Below are 17,381 nucleotides of genomic sequence, written 5' to 3'. Positions count from 1 at the left end.
TTGTATATCCGATTGGGCCGCCTGTAAAATGGGGCAGTGATACTTTTTGAATCGTCATTTAAACTACTCCAATGGTGTTTGTGTGCCCTGAATAGCCCTAAGATCACCATGGCGTCTTCAAATGTTTGTAAAAGCGCTTTATGTGAGAGATGAACAACAACATTCGATGACTGGACTGAAATAGCCCGGAGCTTTTGGGCCCCTGATTTTTAATTCGCAGGGTTGGCGCCTTAGCAGGGCGCGATGTGATTGTTCTCTGTAAACGTTATATAAAATTAAAAGTCGATTGCCGTCAGACACCGTTCATCCGATCGCTATGAAACTTTATGGAGTTGATTAACACAGTAAAGGAGAGATTTCTGCTAAACAAACTTTTTAAAAAATTTTACAAGGGCGCCGCCCCGGGAGGGTGCGATGTTTCTCTAAATACGGTATATAAAAAATAATAGTCGGATGCGGTTTGACAGTGTTCAATCTAGTGCCATAAAACTTTGGGAGATGCAATTACTCCCGAGACGATTTCTGTGGGGGACAAAAATTAGTTTCTTATGGGCGGCTCAAGAGAGGTTATGATTTTTGTCAATAAACTGTTTGCACCCAGAGTTCCAGAGCGGCTATCTTAGCACTTAGTGACCTTTAAGCGAGCGTCTTACATAGAGGGTAAGGTGTACTACTATATTCTGACGTCAACAGGCTATACACTAAAGACACGATGGGCAACAACAATCGTTAACTATGTCGAAGATGGGGTGTTATAATCGCTCAGTAAATTCTATCAGGCACGTTCGACGGCGCCCGGCACGGTACAATTTGGCGCCAGGGCTATCTCGTGAGCGCGATAGTGCCTACGTTCGTTTTAAGCAGTGTGATAGACTATGCATAAGATGGGGTATTAGAGCCGTCCGCCGACACACATACAGGGTGCGATTAGGCACCCTGCGCTATCTTGTGAGCACTTTTTGTGCCTACGTTACATTTAAAGAGCACCCTACAATATTGACAAGGCGGTACACGACATTTGATGACTAAACCGAACAAGGGGACGTACGCGGCGCCACTGCGATAGTGTAATAGGTGGCTCACGAGAGCGACCCTCTAAATCCCTATCACCTAGGCGGTTAGTGTTTAACGATGATATTACGGTGAATCATTTACGTGCATGTAATGCATTGATTAAACCCTCCTAATATATTTCGTCAGATTTTATTCTTTCCCTCAGCAACGCGCGGGGACGTGCACGCTACCTTATATAAACGCCTATTATGCGGTTAAGAGATCTTTCTTGACACCGGAAATAAAAATATGAAGTCCCAAAAATGATTTTACTACGTAGTTGTTTTTGTTCTGTATTTTTCTATGCTTATGTAGTTTTTGCTTGATTTTTATTTTTCTTTTCACATTTTTGCATGCAAGGGGGGTGGGGCATGCGTAAGGGGGATGAGGTGGGGTGTACACTGACTGCTTAGTTGGCTACTATTACCTTTGCCAATGAAATGCTGCGATCTTTTTGTCATATGACAGATGAACCCGTCGTCTAGGGAAGTAAATACTATTTCTTTTAAAAATACTTGATTACAACCCTTGAAGTTTTAATTGCTATAACTAAGGAATTGTGAACACATTGGATGAAATATGAGAAGGTATAGGTTTATTATGTTGTTTTATGTTGTTTTACAATTTAATAATGCAAATAGAAAGCAGGCTGAAATTGGAGTCAAAGGCCTGTATGGTGCTTAACAAGTTAATACGTATTCTTAATTGTGTTAGAAGTAAATCCCTTTCAACACTAATACTAAGATCGAAGAAGAAGAAGGAAAAGAAGAAACAAAGTAGAGGAAGCAGTGATTGGAGTTAAGGGAAAATGATAGCGACTAAAGAAAGGAGGAGGGGGTTGTAATAGGGCTGGTAAGTAGGTCGCGATCCAGTTCTACGGCTCAATAAAACCCCCATGAGCCATAGAACTGATTGGTGACCTACTTACCAGCCCTATTGGATTTGATTTGCAGCATTCTCACAGTGTACCCAGTATGAAGTTGCCATTTTTTGTATTTATCTCGCAGGATGCCAATCAGTCTGGATGCAGTTAGTCGTGAGCTAATTTGTCATCAGCCTCTTTATTGAAAGACTTTTTGCAATGATTTATTGTGTCAGGAGAGTTTTTTGTCGCGAGCAATTTTTTCGGTAACCCGTATGTCCGGGACAGATTTATCGGGAACATTATTGTCTTGACCCAATATGTCCGGACCCTGTTTTTGGCGATACACCCGCATATTTATTTTACAATAAAAAAGACACAAAATGTGTAAAGAATAATGATTTTTTCTTTGTTTGAAATGAACATGGCGTTTAAAAAATAGTTTTGTAAAGCTTGATTTTTATTTTTTACACAACTGGCAGTGTTTGACCAAGTTAACACAGACAATGACATTACAAAGTTAACTGGGCTGGGTACAAATTTTAACCACGTAAACATACATTCACTTAAGTTCTCTCATAAACTTATGTAGCAAACAGAGCAAGTAAATATTTGTAATAAAATGTAAAAAGAAAAAAAAAACACCCATTATAAAAATGCAATTATTGTGTAAACATCCATTAGTGTAAGTATCTTTTACTTGTTTCTTAATAATAATAATAATAATATTCAGAGTAGAATACAATATAATTACTTCTTTAAATTGAAAACTTTTCTATAGTTGTATAAAATCATTTTTGTCATCTTAGCAGTATGTGTATGTATATTTTTACGAAACTCTCTTATTGTATACTAAGACTTGTTTCTAGCTTATGTTTCCTATTTTGTCATTGTTATACAATTTCAATATAGAAGATTGGTTTTATTTTATTTTTTTGAGTAAAGTAAAATTCAGATATTTTTTATAATCGCTTTCTAAGCTACTGTTAGAATATATATCTTCGTATCTACGTGTATTGAGAGTAAGCTTTAATAGTCTGTTTATAATGTTTAAAGTAAAAACAAAACTTTATATCAGGTTTAATTAAACAAAACACTATACTAATAAATGTCAAGTGATAAATAATCTACGTGTTCACATTGAGGTGTCTTTCCACACAGCGAATTTCAAAAGGTGGAGGGGAGACAACGATGGCAAATGTTTCTTTAATTAAGGGGATGGAGTTATCTTTAGCTGGAAGGATTTCAAATCGCTGAAACAAGGAAGATAAGTACAGAAAAAGTTCCATCTTGGCTAAAGATTCGCCTAAACAAACACGCCGGCCGATGGAGAAAGGAATGAGTTCCTCTCTGTTTTTGATGTTGCCTTGTTCGTCTATAAAACGCTCTGGACGGAAGTTACGTGGGTCGCCCCAGATTTTTTCATCCATCAGGACGGCGTCCAGGTTGGGAAAGACTTGCGTCCCCTTCGGGATGGTGTACCCGGCTACTGTTTCATCCTGATTGCAGACGTGGATAAGACTAAATGGCACCAGACTAGCCATCCGTTGTGTTTCCATGATAAACGCTGTCAGGTATTTGAGTTTGGGTCTATCTTGGATAGTCGGAGCGCGGTTCACTCCGACTTCTTCTAGAATCTCCAGGTAGATTTTTTTCTGAACTTCCGGATTATGGAGCACAAACAACAAGCTCCACAAGATGGTGGTGCTGGTGGTCTCCGTTCCTGCGGCAAACAGGTTGTCAATAACTCGAACTAAATTAGTCTCGTCAAGTAAAGTGGATTCACCACGCTTTTCTTTTTCTTTCATTTCGTTAATGTAAGCGGCGATGAAATTTTTCGTGTTGGTGGAGTCGTGTTTAATTTCATCAATCATTTTCTTCGCAAAATTCTGGGTTGCAGTTAAGCGAGCAATTAGCTGTTTCGACTTGAAAGGGTCAAAGGGCAAAAGTCGAAGTGCGGGCAGGAAATTGAGCAGAGAGGTTCCGGAAACAGATGCAATTGCTAAGTTTAAAGCTTTAATCAGTTCGATGAACTTTGGGTCATCGAACTCAAATCTCTTGCCAAAAATAATTGAGCAAATTATATTCGAAACGCTGATGTTGGTCAGAGTCCTAATGTCTGTAGGTTTTCCTCCGCTTTCAGAAACTGCTTCAATGTATTTAGAAACCTCAACAGAGATCTTCTCAGCCAAAATATTTTTTCCCATGCCGAAGTTTCTTAAAATTGCCAGAGATGTTGTTCTTTGTTCTTTCCAATTGGCGCCGGAAGAAGAAATAACGCCCTTGGAGTGTAAGGGTACATTGGCCGCGATAAATCCCGTACTTGGTCGGTCAGAGAAGTGGTCACCTTGCTTGACCAGCGCCTCTTTCAGCACGTCGTAAGTGTTGAGCACCACGACCTGGTTCATCCCAAACCTCAAGCTGAACGCCGGACCGAACCGCTTGACCCACCGTTCGAACTGTTTTCTGGGATTCTTCTCCAGCAGATACATGTGTCCGATGAAAGGTAAAGCTATCCCAGGTGACGGTGGGAGGTTTTTTGATTGGCCGGCCGTCCAGTACCAGGACAGGACCAAGACGAGCAGGACGGTCAGCCATGTGGTGGTTCCAACATCAGATAGTAGCTCAAACACCATGGTGGTCTGTGGATGGAAATATTAAGTCAATTCTTTCCCTTTTCCATTTAGGTAAAATTTCTATTTACATATATTGCGTGTATGTGTATTTGCTAAACATTTTGGTTGGAGATATGGAGATATATCGTAAATTATTTCCATTGCTTTTTTTTTTAAACCTGTGATGTTCATATACTTTGTAGTTCATGTTTAATTTGTCAACACTATTTGATAAAAAATAAGTCTAACGATTTTCTGAACTGCCTGCGACGGGTCTGTCCAGCAGATGACTGCGTTACTTTATAGATTACTTCATTTAAGATTAAAGAGCATTTTTAGAGTTTTTCAAGGAAGAAAACAAAAAATTGAAAAATATATTTATTTATGAAAAACGAATTACACCTGAAAATTTCTTTCCTGAAAGATACATGAATTCTGAAATTAGTTTAGAACTATTTTTTTCTCAGATTCTACACACTTCCAGAAAGTGGGCCATGTTTCAAAGGGACAAATATATTTTTAGCTCCCCTTGAAAAAATCGAATAATACGGTCTCTTCGGCGAGGTGTGCTTTGAATTAAATGGGGACCAATTTTATGGGTTACACGTCTTCACAAAAGACTGTAACGCATACAAGATACACACACTCACACTCACACACACACACACACACACACACACACACACACACACACACACACATATATATATATATATATATATATATATATGCATGTATATTTAATCGTCAAAGAGTTTGCTATTAAAATCTATAACAAGCTGTTGATTCAAAGAAAATGGAATATATTACGTAAAACATCATTTTAGTGTTAATTGGATAAGTAATTTTTTAAGATTGATGGGCTTCAAAATAATAAATTCCTATGGGATTCTGAGGATATTTACTCAACACTGCCTAAGACATAAAATTACTCACCTAGTACTGTTTTATGTAATGGTCAAATTTCAACGGTCTGATTCTATTAGTGAACTTCTTCAGTACTGCTAGTTCTCCTCTTCGTTTGCAAAAGTCCACTCTTTAAACGCATGTAAAATCTCTCCACCGCTCTTTATATACAGCTAAGTAGGTCATGTTACAGTTTTTGACCAGGCAGAGCCAACAATGGGTAAAACTATTTTTAAAAATAAATTCGATACAGTTTTTGCACCGTGCGCAAGCCAACACAGCTAGGAGTGACGGTAGAAAATTGAGCCTGGAATGAATGGAACAGGAATTGATTTAACTCTTACTGGTCGGATGTGACGTAGAGTATGATGTAACCTCTGCTGTATTTACCTAGGACGTGGCGAGACGCGGCAAGCGCAACGTAACAAGGTCAGATTGGTGAATTTTGTTACACTTAGTTTTTCACGGACCAAAGCACTTGGGGGATGTGAGGAAAGGGCGGTGTAATGCAAATAAGTAGAACCACTAAATATCTTATGTATATTTAGAACGAAAAAAAATCAAAACAATGAATATAAATTAAAACAATTAAAACGAGTTTATTTTTAATAAATGTCTTCGCCCTTTTTAAAACTCTAGTATACCAAAACATACCCGCCCATTAGCAAAGGCGTAGCGAACCATTTTCCCGCCCCAAAATAATTTTTAAGAATCGTGGGGGGGGGGGGGGGGGACATAATGCTTTTTACCAGCCACTGTCCCTCAACAGTTTCTGCAATGGTGTCAGAAAATTGATGTAGAGAACAGTTAAATCAATCTGTAAAGCCATTTATCTGAGTTTTTTTTTCTAAATAAAATATTGTATATTAATGCAGCTCAGCTAAAGCTTTTACTTTTCTCTACCCGTTTTGTGCCCCTCTAGGGTCGGCTGCCGCACCCGCTCTCCCCTAGCTACGCTTTTTCCCCTATGTTCAGCCGTTGTTACAAAATAAGACAGCCCCCCCCCCTAATAGCATAGTAAAGCAATTCCATTGTCTAATTTTATAACGAAAATGTTTTCCAGCGATTTTTTTTAGAGTTACAAATGAATTGAGTAACAGTTGAAAACTATAATAGTGATCATGAAGTAAGGTGGTGGACTACGTAAATTCTCACTCCCAGTGTTTCTTTCAGTCATTTTTCTCAGTTGAGGGGCACTTAAAACTATCGAGTTGAGGGGGGAGGGGGTTAAATTTCGGGGGGGGGGGTCGGTTTAAGTTTTTTAAATATATATAAATTCTATTTCGTTCGTACTTCGGCAGTGCATCCCCCCTTCCACCTGCCCCCTTCCCTCCCTGAAAAAAATGCCTGAATTTTTGCTAACACCTGACGTGGAGCGTATGACGTGGAGCGTGACAACACCTGACCGTGATGACGTTTACATTTTTATACACATGTGTCGCAGGGTAGACTAAGTAGGTGAGGTGACGTGTTGGCTGTCTACTTCTAGTAGGAAGGACCATGGTCGATGTACTACAGGTAACAGACAGCGAAAGTAGGTGTGAATGTTAGTGTGGGGGAAAGGGAGGAGTGGCAGTTCTTGTGGGCCGTGGGATTTATCGAAAGGCGAATTAGCATTGAGAAAATCAAATAACCTCAACAAAATTGAAAGTGAAGTCTTGGATCAAGTAGTTAATGAACTGGTTTTACGCCCATGTACTTTTGGCTATCGCCAATTTTAATCAGATTATGAAAGACGTTGCATAACCCCCCCCCCATATTCCCTGTTATATTACGTCACAGCTCAACATAACCTCCCAACTATATATATATATATATATATATATATATATATATATATATATATATATATATATATATATATATATATATATACATAAGGGTTTATAATAATTGGCTGAGTGTATATGGGAGATTCCAATAGTGAGTTGACGGGGTAAGGTAGGTTGAGATTGTAAGGGGAGGGTGACCCTGATTGTATATATATATATATATATATGGAGATATAGGCAGTGATTGAAGTGGAGATATAGGCAGTGATTGTAGTGGAGATATAGGCAGTGATTGAAGTGGAGATATAGACAGTGATTGCATTGGAGATATAAGCAGTGATTGCATTGGAGATATAAGCAGTGATTGTAGTGGAGATATAGGCAGTGATTGTAGTGGAGATATAGGCAGTTATTGAAGTGGAGATATAGGCAGTGATTGTAGTGGAGATATAGGCAGTGATTGTAGTGGAGATATAGGCAGTGATTGTAGTGGAGATATAGGCAGTGATTGTAGTGGAGATATAGGCAGTGATTGTAGTGGAGATATAGGCAGTGATTGTAGTGGAGATATAGGCAGTGATTGTAGTGGAGATATAGGCAGTGATTGTAGTGGAGATATATGCAGTGATTGTAGTGGAGTTATAGACAGTGATTGTACACTATGTTTCTATGTACCCGAGGTGGGAAAGTAGAGCAAACAACGGTAATATTTCGGTGAATTTTTACGTTTAGGTAACTCATTGATTAAACTCTCCTAATATTTTTAGTCAAACTTTATTCTTTCCGGCAGCAACGCGCGGGGACCGGCACGCTAGCTTATATAAACGCATATTATGCGGTTAAGAGATCTCTTGACAACGAAAATAAAAATATGACGTCAATAAAATGCTTATGTGCTTTATGCTTGATTTTTATTTTCACTTTTTTTTTGGCCTGTGTGGGAGGGGGGGGGAGGATGCGTAAGGGGGGTGAGGTGGGGTGTACACTAACTGCTTAGTTGGCTAATAATACCTTCGCCATTGAAATGTTGAGATCTTATTGTCAAAAGACAGATGAACCCGTAGTCAAGCGAGGTAACTACTGTTCGTTTTAAAAATACTTGATTACAACCCATGAAGTTTTAATTGCTATAACTAAGGAATTGTGAACACATTGGATGGAGTATGGGAAGGTATATGTTTATTAGGTTGCTTTACAATTTAGTTAGGGGTAGATGGTGGTTAATTTTTTTATTCATCACCATCTTTTCCTAATCGTGCCCAACACACACGAGGCTGACGAAGTACAGTATTTCTGTTTCAGAGACCTCGGCATATGAAGTATAGAGAAAGTCATGTAATCGTGCAAAAAAAATGACATTTTACACCTCCCTGAGTCGGAAAAACATAGTTTTGCAATTTGTCCGTATGTCTGTGTAAGTGTATGTGTGTGTGTGTATGTATGTGCTGTAAACACGATAACTTGAGTACCGTTACAGCTAAGTTGATGAAATTTCATATACAAGTATTATATCACAATCGTTGATCCGTATCAACTTTTGAGCGATTTCCGATAACTGGAAGTGGAACTTTTTCTACTCTGAATTTTTGAAAAGCCTATAACTTGAGTACTATTTCAGATAAATAAACGACATTTCACAAGTAAGTAAAAGAGTAAATTCTCTACCTTCTGTCAAATTTTAAGTAATTTCCGTTGACCGGAATAGTAATTTACGCTATTTCCGATTTCTCAAAAAAACTAATGTAAATTTATAAAGTACTAATAATATTCTGCACAATTATGCACATTTTATTTGGCATTCATTTGGTGTCAAGTCTTTTTTTCTACGAGATTTTATTCTATTTTAAGAAGTTTAAGTATTTAAAATGGATTAAAAATCATGTCTATATCCCGAGTTCCCATCAACTGTTGTTTTATATAAGAATATTCAAGAAAGTTTAGGGGAGATCACTCCCGGTTTATTTGTTTTATTATGGTGTGTCAAATTTACAATGAAATGTTATTAAGAATGTCATTTTGAAAGAATTTTTTTTTAATATTAAAGTAATCTGTATTTTTGTGCTATTTACCGATGCAAAAATTCTTAGAAACTTAAAAAAATATTAGGGAGGTGGTGTTTGAAAGAAAATAGGAGGTCGGCGTGGTCGGGTCGGTTAAGCTCATGGTTCGAACCTCCGTGCAGATGGGGACAGCCACTCATCTAGGAGAGACAACTCCAAAATCATACAGCTGCTGCCTTGCAGTTTGTTTTTGGTTGGACAAAGGCTATGGAAGCAAATCCTAATAGAAAGCATGCTGAAATTGGAGTCAAAGGCCTGTATGGTGGTTAGCAAGTTCATACGTATTCTTAATTGTGTTAGAAGTAAATCCCTTTCAATACTAATACTAAGATCGAAGAAGAAGAAGAAACAAAGTAGAGGAAGCAGTGATTGGAGTTAAGGGAAAACGATAGCGACTGAAGAAAGGAGGAGGGGGTAGTAATAGGGTTGGTAAATAGGTCGCCATCCAGTTCTACAGCTCAATAAAACCTGCATGAGCCATAGAACTGATTGGTAACCTACTTACCAGCCCTATCGGATTTGAGCTGTGGCATTCTCACAATGTACCCAGTATGAAGTTGCCATTTTTTTGTATTTATCTCGTAGGATGCCAATCAGTCTGGATGCAGTTAGTCGTGAGCTAATTTGTCATCAGCCTTTTTATTGGAAGACTTTTTGTAGTGATCCATTGTGTAATGAGAGTTTTTGTCGCGAGCAGTTATATCGATAACCCGTCCGGGACAGATTTATCAATAGCCTATTTATCGGGAACATTATTGTCTACACCCAATATGTCTGAAGCCCTGTTTTGTGATACACCCACATTTTTATATTACAAAAAAAACAACACAAAATGTGTAAAGAACAATGATTTTTTTTTTCTTTATTTGAAAAGAACATCGCGTTAAAAAAATAGTTTTGTAAAGGGAAAATATTTTTTAAAATATAAAATAAATAAAACGTGATAACTTTTCACAAGTGTCAATGTTTGACCAAGTTAACACGGACAAAGACATTACAAAGTTAACTGGGCTGGGTACACATTTTAACCACGTGAACATACATTCACATAAAAACTCTCACAAACTCACGTAGCAAAAAGAGCAAGTAAATATTTGAAATAAAATGTAAAAAGAAAAAAAACACCTATTATAAAAATCCGATTATTGTGTAAAAATCCATTTGTGTAAGTATCATTTACTGGTTTCTTAATAATAATAATATTCAGAGTAGAATATAATATAATTACTTCTTTAAATTGAAACATTTTTCTATATTTGTATGAAATCATTTTTGCCATCTTAGCAGTATGTGTATATATATTTTTACGAAACTCTCTGATTGTATACTAAGACTTGTTTCTAGCTTATGTTTCCTATTTTTTCATTATTATACAATTTCAATATAGAAGATTGGTTTTATTTTATTTCTTTGAGTAAAAGTAAAATTCAGATTTTTTATATAATCGCTTTCTAAGCTTCTGTCAGAATATATGCCTTCGTATCTACGTATTGTGAGAGTAAGTTTTAACAGTCTGTTTATAATGTTTAAAGTAAAAACAAAACTTTATATCCGGTTTAATTAAATAAAAGACTAAACTAATAAATTTCAAGTGATAAATAATCTACTTGTTCACATTTAGGTGTCTTTCCACACAGCGAATTTCAAAAGGTTCAAGGGAGACAACGATGGCAAATGTTTCTTTAATTAGTGGAATGGAGTTATCTTTAGCTGGAAGGATTTCAAAATGCTGGAACAAGGAAGATAAGTACAGAAAAAGTTCCATCTTGGCTAAAGATTCGCCTAAACAGATTCGTCGGCCAATGGAAAAAGGAATGAATTCCTCTCTGTTTTTGATGTTGCCTTGTTCGTCAAGAAAGCGCTCTGGACGGAAGTTACGTGGGTCGCCCCAGATTTTTTCATCCATCAGGACGGCGTCCAGGTTGGGAATGATTTGCGTCCCCTTGGGGATGGTGTACCCGGCTACTGTTGCGTCCTGATTGCAGACGTGGATGAGACTAAATGGCACCAGACTAGCCATCCGTTGTGTTTCCATGATAAACGCTGTCAGATATTTAAGCCTGGGTCTATCTTTGATAGTCGGAGCGCGGTTCACTCCGACTTGTTCTAAAATCTCCTGGTAGATTTTTTTCTGAACTTCCGGATTATGAAGCACAAACAACAAGCTCCGCAAGATGGTGGTGCTTGTTGTCTCAGTTCCTGCGCCAAACAGGTTGTCAATAACTCGAACTAAATTAGACTCGTCCAGTAAAGTGGATTCGCCACGATTTTCTTTTTCTTTCATTTCGTTAATGTAAGCGGCGATGAAATTTTTCGTGTTGGTGGAGTCGTGTTTAATTTCATCAATCATTTTCTTCGCAAAATTCTGGGTTGCAGTTAAGCGAGCAATCAGCTGTTTAGACTTGAAAGGGTCAAAGGGCAAAAGTCGAAGTGCGGGCAGGAAATTGAGCAGAGAGGTTCCGGAAATAGATGCAATTGCTAAGTTTAAAGCTTTAATCAGTTCGATGAACTTTGGGTCATCGAACTCAAATCTCTTGCCAAAAATAATTGAACAAATTATATTCGAAACGCTGATGTTGGTCAGAGTCCTGATGTCCGTAGGTTTTCCTCCACTTTCAGAAATTGCTTCAATGTATTTAGAAACCTCAACAGAGATCTTCTCAGCCAAAATATTTTTTCCCATGCCGAAGTTTCTTAAAATTGCCAGAGATGTCGTTCTTTGTTCTTTCCAATTGGCACCGGAAGAAGAAATAACGCCCTCGGAGTGTAAGGGTACATTGGCCGCGATAAATCCTGTTCTTGGTCGGTCAGAGAAGTGGTCACCTTGCTTGACCAGCGCCTCTTTCAGCACGTCGTACGTGTTGAGCACCACGACCTGGTTCATCCCAAGCCTCAGGCTGAACGCCGGACCGAACAGTTTGACCCACCGTTCGAACTGTTTTCTGGGATTCTTCTCCAGCAGATACATGTGTCCGATGAAAGGTAAAGCTATCCCAGGTGACGGTGGGAGGTTTTTTGATTGGCTGGCCGTCCAGTACCAGGACAGGACCAAGACGAGCAGGACGGCCAGCCATGGGTGGTTCCAACATCCGATAGTAGCTCAAACACCATGGTGGTCTGTGAATGAAAATATTAAATCAATTCTTTCCCTTTTCCATTTAGGTAAAATTTCTATTTAAATATATTGCGTATATGTGTATTTGCTAAACCTTTTGGTTGGAGATATGGAGATATATCGTAAATTATTTCCATTGCTTTTTCTTTTAAACCTGTGATGATCATATACTTTGTAGTTCATGTTTAATTTGGCAACACTATTTGATAAAAAATAAGTCTAACGATTTTCTGACGCTACAGGCTACAGCATCTCATATCTGAACTGCCTGCGACAGGTCTGTCCAGCAGATGACTGCGTTACTTTATAGATTACTTCATTTAAGATTAAAGAGCATTTTTAGAGTTTTTCAAGGAAGCAAACAAAAAATTGAAAAATATATTTATTTATGAAAAAAGAATTACACCTGAAAATTTCTTTGCTGAAAGATACATGAATTCTGAAATTAGTTTAGAACTATTTTTTTCTCAGATTCTACACACTTCCAGAAAGTGGGCCATGTTTCAAAGGGACAAATATATTTTTAGCTCCCCTTGAAAAAATCGAATAATACGGTCTCTTCGGCGAGGTGTGCTTTGAATTAAATGGGGACCAATTTTATGGGTTACACGCCTTCACAAAAGACTGTAACGCATACAAGATACACACACTCACACTCACACACACACACACATATATATATATATAAATATATATATATATATAAATATATATATATATATATATATATATATATATATATATATATATATATATATATATATATATATATGCATGTATATTTAATCGTCAAAGAGTTTGCTATTAAAATCTATAACAAGCTGTTGATTCAAAGAAAATGGAATATATTACGTAAAACATCATTTTAGTGTTTATTGGATAAGTAATTTTTTAAGATTGATGGGCTCCAAAATAATAAATTCCTATGGGATTCTGGGGATATTTACTCAACACTGCCTAAGACATAAAATTACTCACCTAGTACTGTTTTATGTAATGGTCAAATTTCAACGGTCTGATTGTATTAGTGAACTTCTTCAGTATTGCTAGTTCTCCTCTTCGTTTGCAAAAGTCCACTCTTTAAACGCCTGTAAAATCTCTCCATCGCTCTTTATATACAGCTATGTAGGTCATGTTACAGTTTGTGACCAGGCAGAGCCAACAATGGGTAAAACTATTTTTAAAAATAAATTCGATACAGTTTTTGCACCGTGCGCAAGCCAACACAGCTAGGAGTGACGGTAGAAAATTGAGCGTGGAATGAATGGAACAGGAATTGATTTAACTCTTACTGGCCGGATGTAACGTAGAGTATGATGTAACCTCTGCTGTACTTACCTAGGACGTGGCGAGACGCGGCAAGCGCAACGTAACAAGGTCAGATTGGTGAATTTAGTTACACTTAGTTTTTCACGGACCAAAGCACTTGGGGGGGGGGGGGGAGGAAAGGGCGGTGTAATGCAAATAAGTAGAACCACTAAATATCTTATGTATATTTAGAACGAAAAAAATCAAAACAATGAATATAAATTAAAAACAATTAAAACGAATTTATTTTTAATAAATGTCTTCGCCCTGTTTAAAACTCTAGTATACCAAAACATACCCGCCCATTAGCAAAGGCGTAGCTAACCATTCTCCCGCCCCACAATAAATTTTAAGAATCTGGGGGGGGGGGGACATAATGCTTTTTACCAGCAATTTTCCTCAACAGTTTCTGTTATGGTGTCAGAAAATTGATGTAGAGAACAGTTAAATCAATCTGTAAAGCCATTTATCTGTGTATTTTCTCTAAATAAAATATTGTTTATTAATGCAGCTCAGCTAAAGCTTTTACTTTTCTCTACCCGTTTTGTGCCCCTCTAGGGTCGGCTGCCGCACCCGCTCTCCCCTAGCTACGCCTTTTCCACTATGTTCAGCCGTTGTTACAAAAAAAGACAGCCCCCCCCCCCCCCTCATAACATAGTAAAGCAATTCCATTGTCTAATTTTATAACGAAAATGTTTTCCAGCGATTTTTTTAGAGTTACAAATGAATTGATTAACAGTTGAAAACTATAATAGTGATAAGGAAGTAAGGTGGTGGACTACGTAAATGCTCACTCCCAGTGTTTCTTTCAGTCATTTTTCTCAGTTGAGGAGCACTTAAAACTATCGAGTTGCGGGGGGAGGGGGTTAAATTTCGGGGGGGCGGTCGGTTTAAGTTTTTTAAATATATATAAATTCTATTTCGTTCGTACTTCGGCAGTGCATCCCCCCTTCCACCTGCCCCCCCTCCCTCCCAGAAAAAAATGCCTGAATTTTTGCTAACACCTGACGTGGAGCGTATGACGTGGAGCGTGACAACACCTGACCGTGATGACGTTTACATTTTTATACACATGTGTCGCAGGGTAGACTAAGTAGGTGAGGTGACGTGTTGGCTGTCTACTTCTAGTAGGAAGGACCATGGTCGATGTACTACAGGTAACAGACAGCGAAAGTAGGTGTGAATGTTAGTGTGGGGGAAAGGGAGGTGTGGCAGTTCCTGTGGGCCGTGGGATTTATCGAAAGGCGAATTAGCATTGAGAAAATCAAATAACCTCAACAAAATTTAAAGTGAAGTCTTGTATTAAGTAGTTAGTCAACTGGTTTTAAGCCCCTGTACTTTTGGCTTTCGCTAATTTTAATCAGATTATGAAAAACGTTTCATAACCCCCTACTTTCCCTGTCATATTACATCACAGCTCAACATAACCTCCCAACTATATATATATATATATATATATATATATATATATATATATATATATATATATATATATATAAGGGTTTATAATAATTGGCTGAGTGTATATGGGAGATTCCAATAGTGAGTTGACGGGATAGGGTAGGTTGTGATTGTAAAGGGCGGGTGACCGGGATTGTAGTGGAGATATAGACAGTGATTGTAGTGGAGATATAGGCAGTGATTGTAGTGGATATATAGACAGTGATTGTAGTGGAGATATAGGCAGTGATTGTAGTGGAGATATAGGCAGTGATTGTAGTGGAGATATAGGCAGTGATTGTAGTGGAGATATAGGCAGTTATTGAAGTGGAGATATAGGCAGTGATTGTAGTGGAGATATAGGCAGTGATTGTAGTGGAGATATAGGCAGTGATTGTAGTGGAGATATAGGCAGTGATTGTAGTGGAGATATAGGCAGTGATTGTAGTGGAGATATAGGCAGTGATTGTAGTGGAGATATATGCAGTGATTGTAGTGGAGTTATAGACAGTGATTATACTGGAGTTATAGGCAGTGGTTGTAGTAGAGTTATAGGCAGTGATTGTACACTATGTTTCTATGTACCCGAGGTGGGAAAGTAGAGCAAACAACGGTAATATTTCGGTGAATTTTTACGTGTAGGTAACGCATTGATTAAACTCTCCTAATATTTTTAGTCAAACTTTATTCTTTCCGGCAGCAACGCGCGGGGACCGGCACGCTAGCTTATATAAACGCATATTATGCGGTTAAGAGATCTCTTGACAACGAAAATAAAAAATATGACGTCAATAAAATGCTTATGTGCTTTATGCTTGATTTTTATTTTCCTTTTCACTTTTTTTTTGGCCTGTGTGGGAGGGGGGCAGAGGCGTAGCGACCCTTCCCGGCGCCCGGGGCGAACTTTCAATTTGGCGCCCCCCCCCCCGCTTATAAATATATATATATATATATATATATATATATATATATATATATATATATATATATATATATATATATATATATATATATATATTTATATATATATATATACATGTGTGTGTGTATAATTATGTGTGTGTGATAGTGTGTTTATATATAAGCTTGTGTGTGGGTAAGAGTGTATTTGTGTGTGTAAGCGTGTGTGTAAGCGTGTATGCTACAGTCCGGACAAGGTTTAATAATTACATTGTATGATTTTCATTCCTTAAAACTTTACGACAATTTAATTCCCATTAAGATGCGTTTAATTTTTTTTGCGAAAGATTAGTAATGTCAGTAAAAAAAAAATAAGCCTGATCTGTGTTAGAGGGTAGTTTGAAGCTAACGCTAATATGTTTAGACCAGCCTTTTATGTTCTAGTTTTGGAACGATCTCTGTTGTGATATGGTACATAGTTGGATTCGAAGTTTGTTAGAGTAAGGACACACAAGTGACATACAAGAAGAAGTTATCAGAAATATTTATTGTTCACATTGGAATACGACATGGGTATTTCGTTGATTGAATGATGGTATGACAAAACAAGCTAGAGAAAACAAACTGGAATCCAACGGATGTTAACAGCTCGTAGTCTTGGATTTCGCAGATTTGCCCTGCCTTCTCGCACACAGAGTTTCTTCCAGGCATCTCTTCGGGGGGGGGGGGGGGGGGGGCAAAGCCCCCCGAAAATTTTTTACCGCCCCCCCCCCCCCTCGAACGAAATGAAATTTATATAATTTATATATAGAAAATATATACGTTTAACAGTGTCCGCCCCCCCCCCCCCCCGAAGAAAGTCTACCGCCCCCCCCCCTCGAAAATTTCAAGTCCCCCCCCCCCCCCCCCGGAGAAAAAAGTCTGGAAGAAACACTGCTCGCACAACGTCAACAACAAATGCAGAACTAATTGTATTGATTGAAGAAGCAGTAACAATCAATTTAATGATAGCCCATGACCCATGACGTTCTGATTATAATCAGCAGCAATAAAACGCGTTTTAACTCTCTAAGAAAATGTGGAATTCAAATGCATTGTCAAAAAATTCAATCAGGATCTATAACTAAATGTGGTTTCTTTTACTGTATGGCTTGGAGCTAGATTACAGACAGTGGAGAATGAAATAAGAGCATGGAAAAAAGTGGTGGTTAGTGGCTTAGGGATTCAAGAATCCGTGATATTTAGTTCTCTTTAATATTGTTCAGTGTTCCAGGTAAGATGGAATGCAATCAATCAAAAGTATCTGATCTCTCACGTTGAAGTTGAGAGAATCGTAAGAATCTTACAAAG

General features: G+C 37.8%; 2 protein-coding genes across 2 annotated transcripts; both read right to left on the bottom strand.

Moving 5' to 3' along the window:
* Nucleotides 1–2,354: 2,354 nt before the first annotated feature.
* LOC131941979 (cytochrome P450 2U1-like) lies at nucleotides 2,355–4,551 on the bottom strand. Its single transcript, XM_059301618.1, has one exon. It carries the CDS (start codon nucleotides 4,549–4,551, stop codon nucleotides 3,043–3,045), a length of 1,509 nt encoding a protein of 502 aa, XP_059157601.1. The 3' UTR covers nucleotides 2,355–3,042.
* A 6,320-nt stretch (nucleotides 4,552–10,871) lies between these two features.
* Nucleotides 10,872–11,951, bottom strand: LOC131941978 (cytochrome P450 2U1-like). Its single transcript, XM_059301617.1, has one exon. The coding sequence runs from the start codon at nucleotides 11,949–11,951 to the stop codon at nucleotides 10,872–10,874; it is 1,080 nt and encodes a 359-aa protein (XP_059157600.1).
* Between the last annotated feature and the right edge of the window lie 5,430 nt (nucleotides 11,952–17,381).

Source organism: Physella acuta, unplaced genomic scaffold (genome assembly GCF_028476545.2).
Source record: "Physella acuta isolate Inbredline_101_S28 unplaced genomic scaffold, ASM2847654v3 ptg000379l, whole genome shotgun sequence".
In the NCBI taxonomy this organism is placed as follows: domain Eukaryota; kingdom Metazoa; phylum Mollusca; class Gastropoda; family Physidae; genus Physella; species Physella acuta.
The sequence above is the reverse complement of the archived record's forward strand: the minus strand, read 5'-3'. Positions and strand labels throughout refer to the sequence as shown.

Coding starts and splice junctions, on each gene's coding strand:
- LOC131941979 (XM_059301618.1), bottom strand. CDS start 4,551: ATGGTGTTTGAGCTACTATCTGATGTTGGAACCACCACATGGCTGACC.
- LOC131941978 (XM_059301617.1), bottom strand. CDS start 11,951: ATGGGAAAAAATATTTTGGCTGAGAAGATCTCTGTTGAGGTTTCTAAA.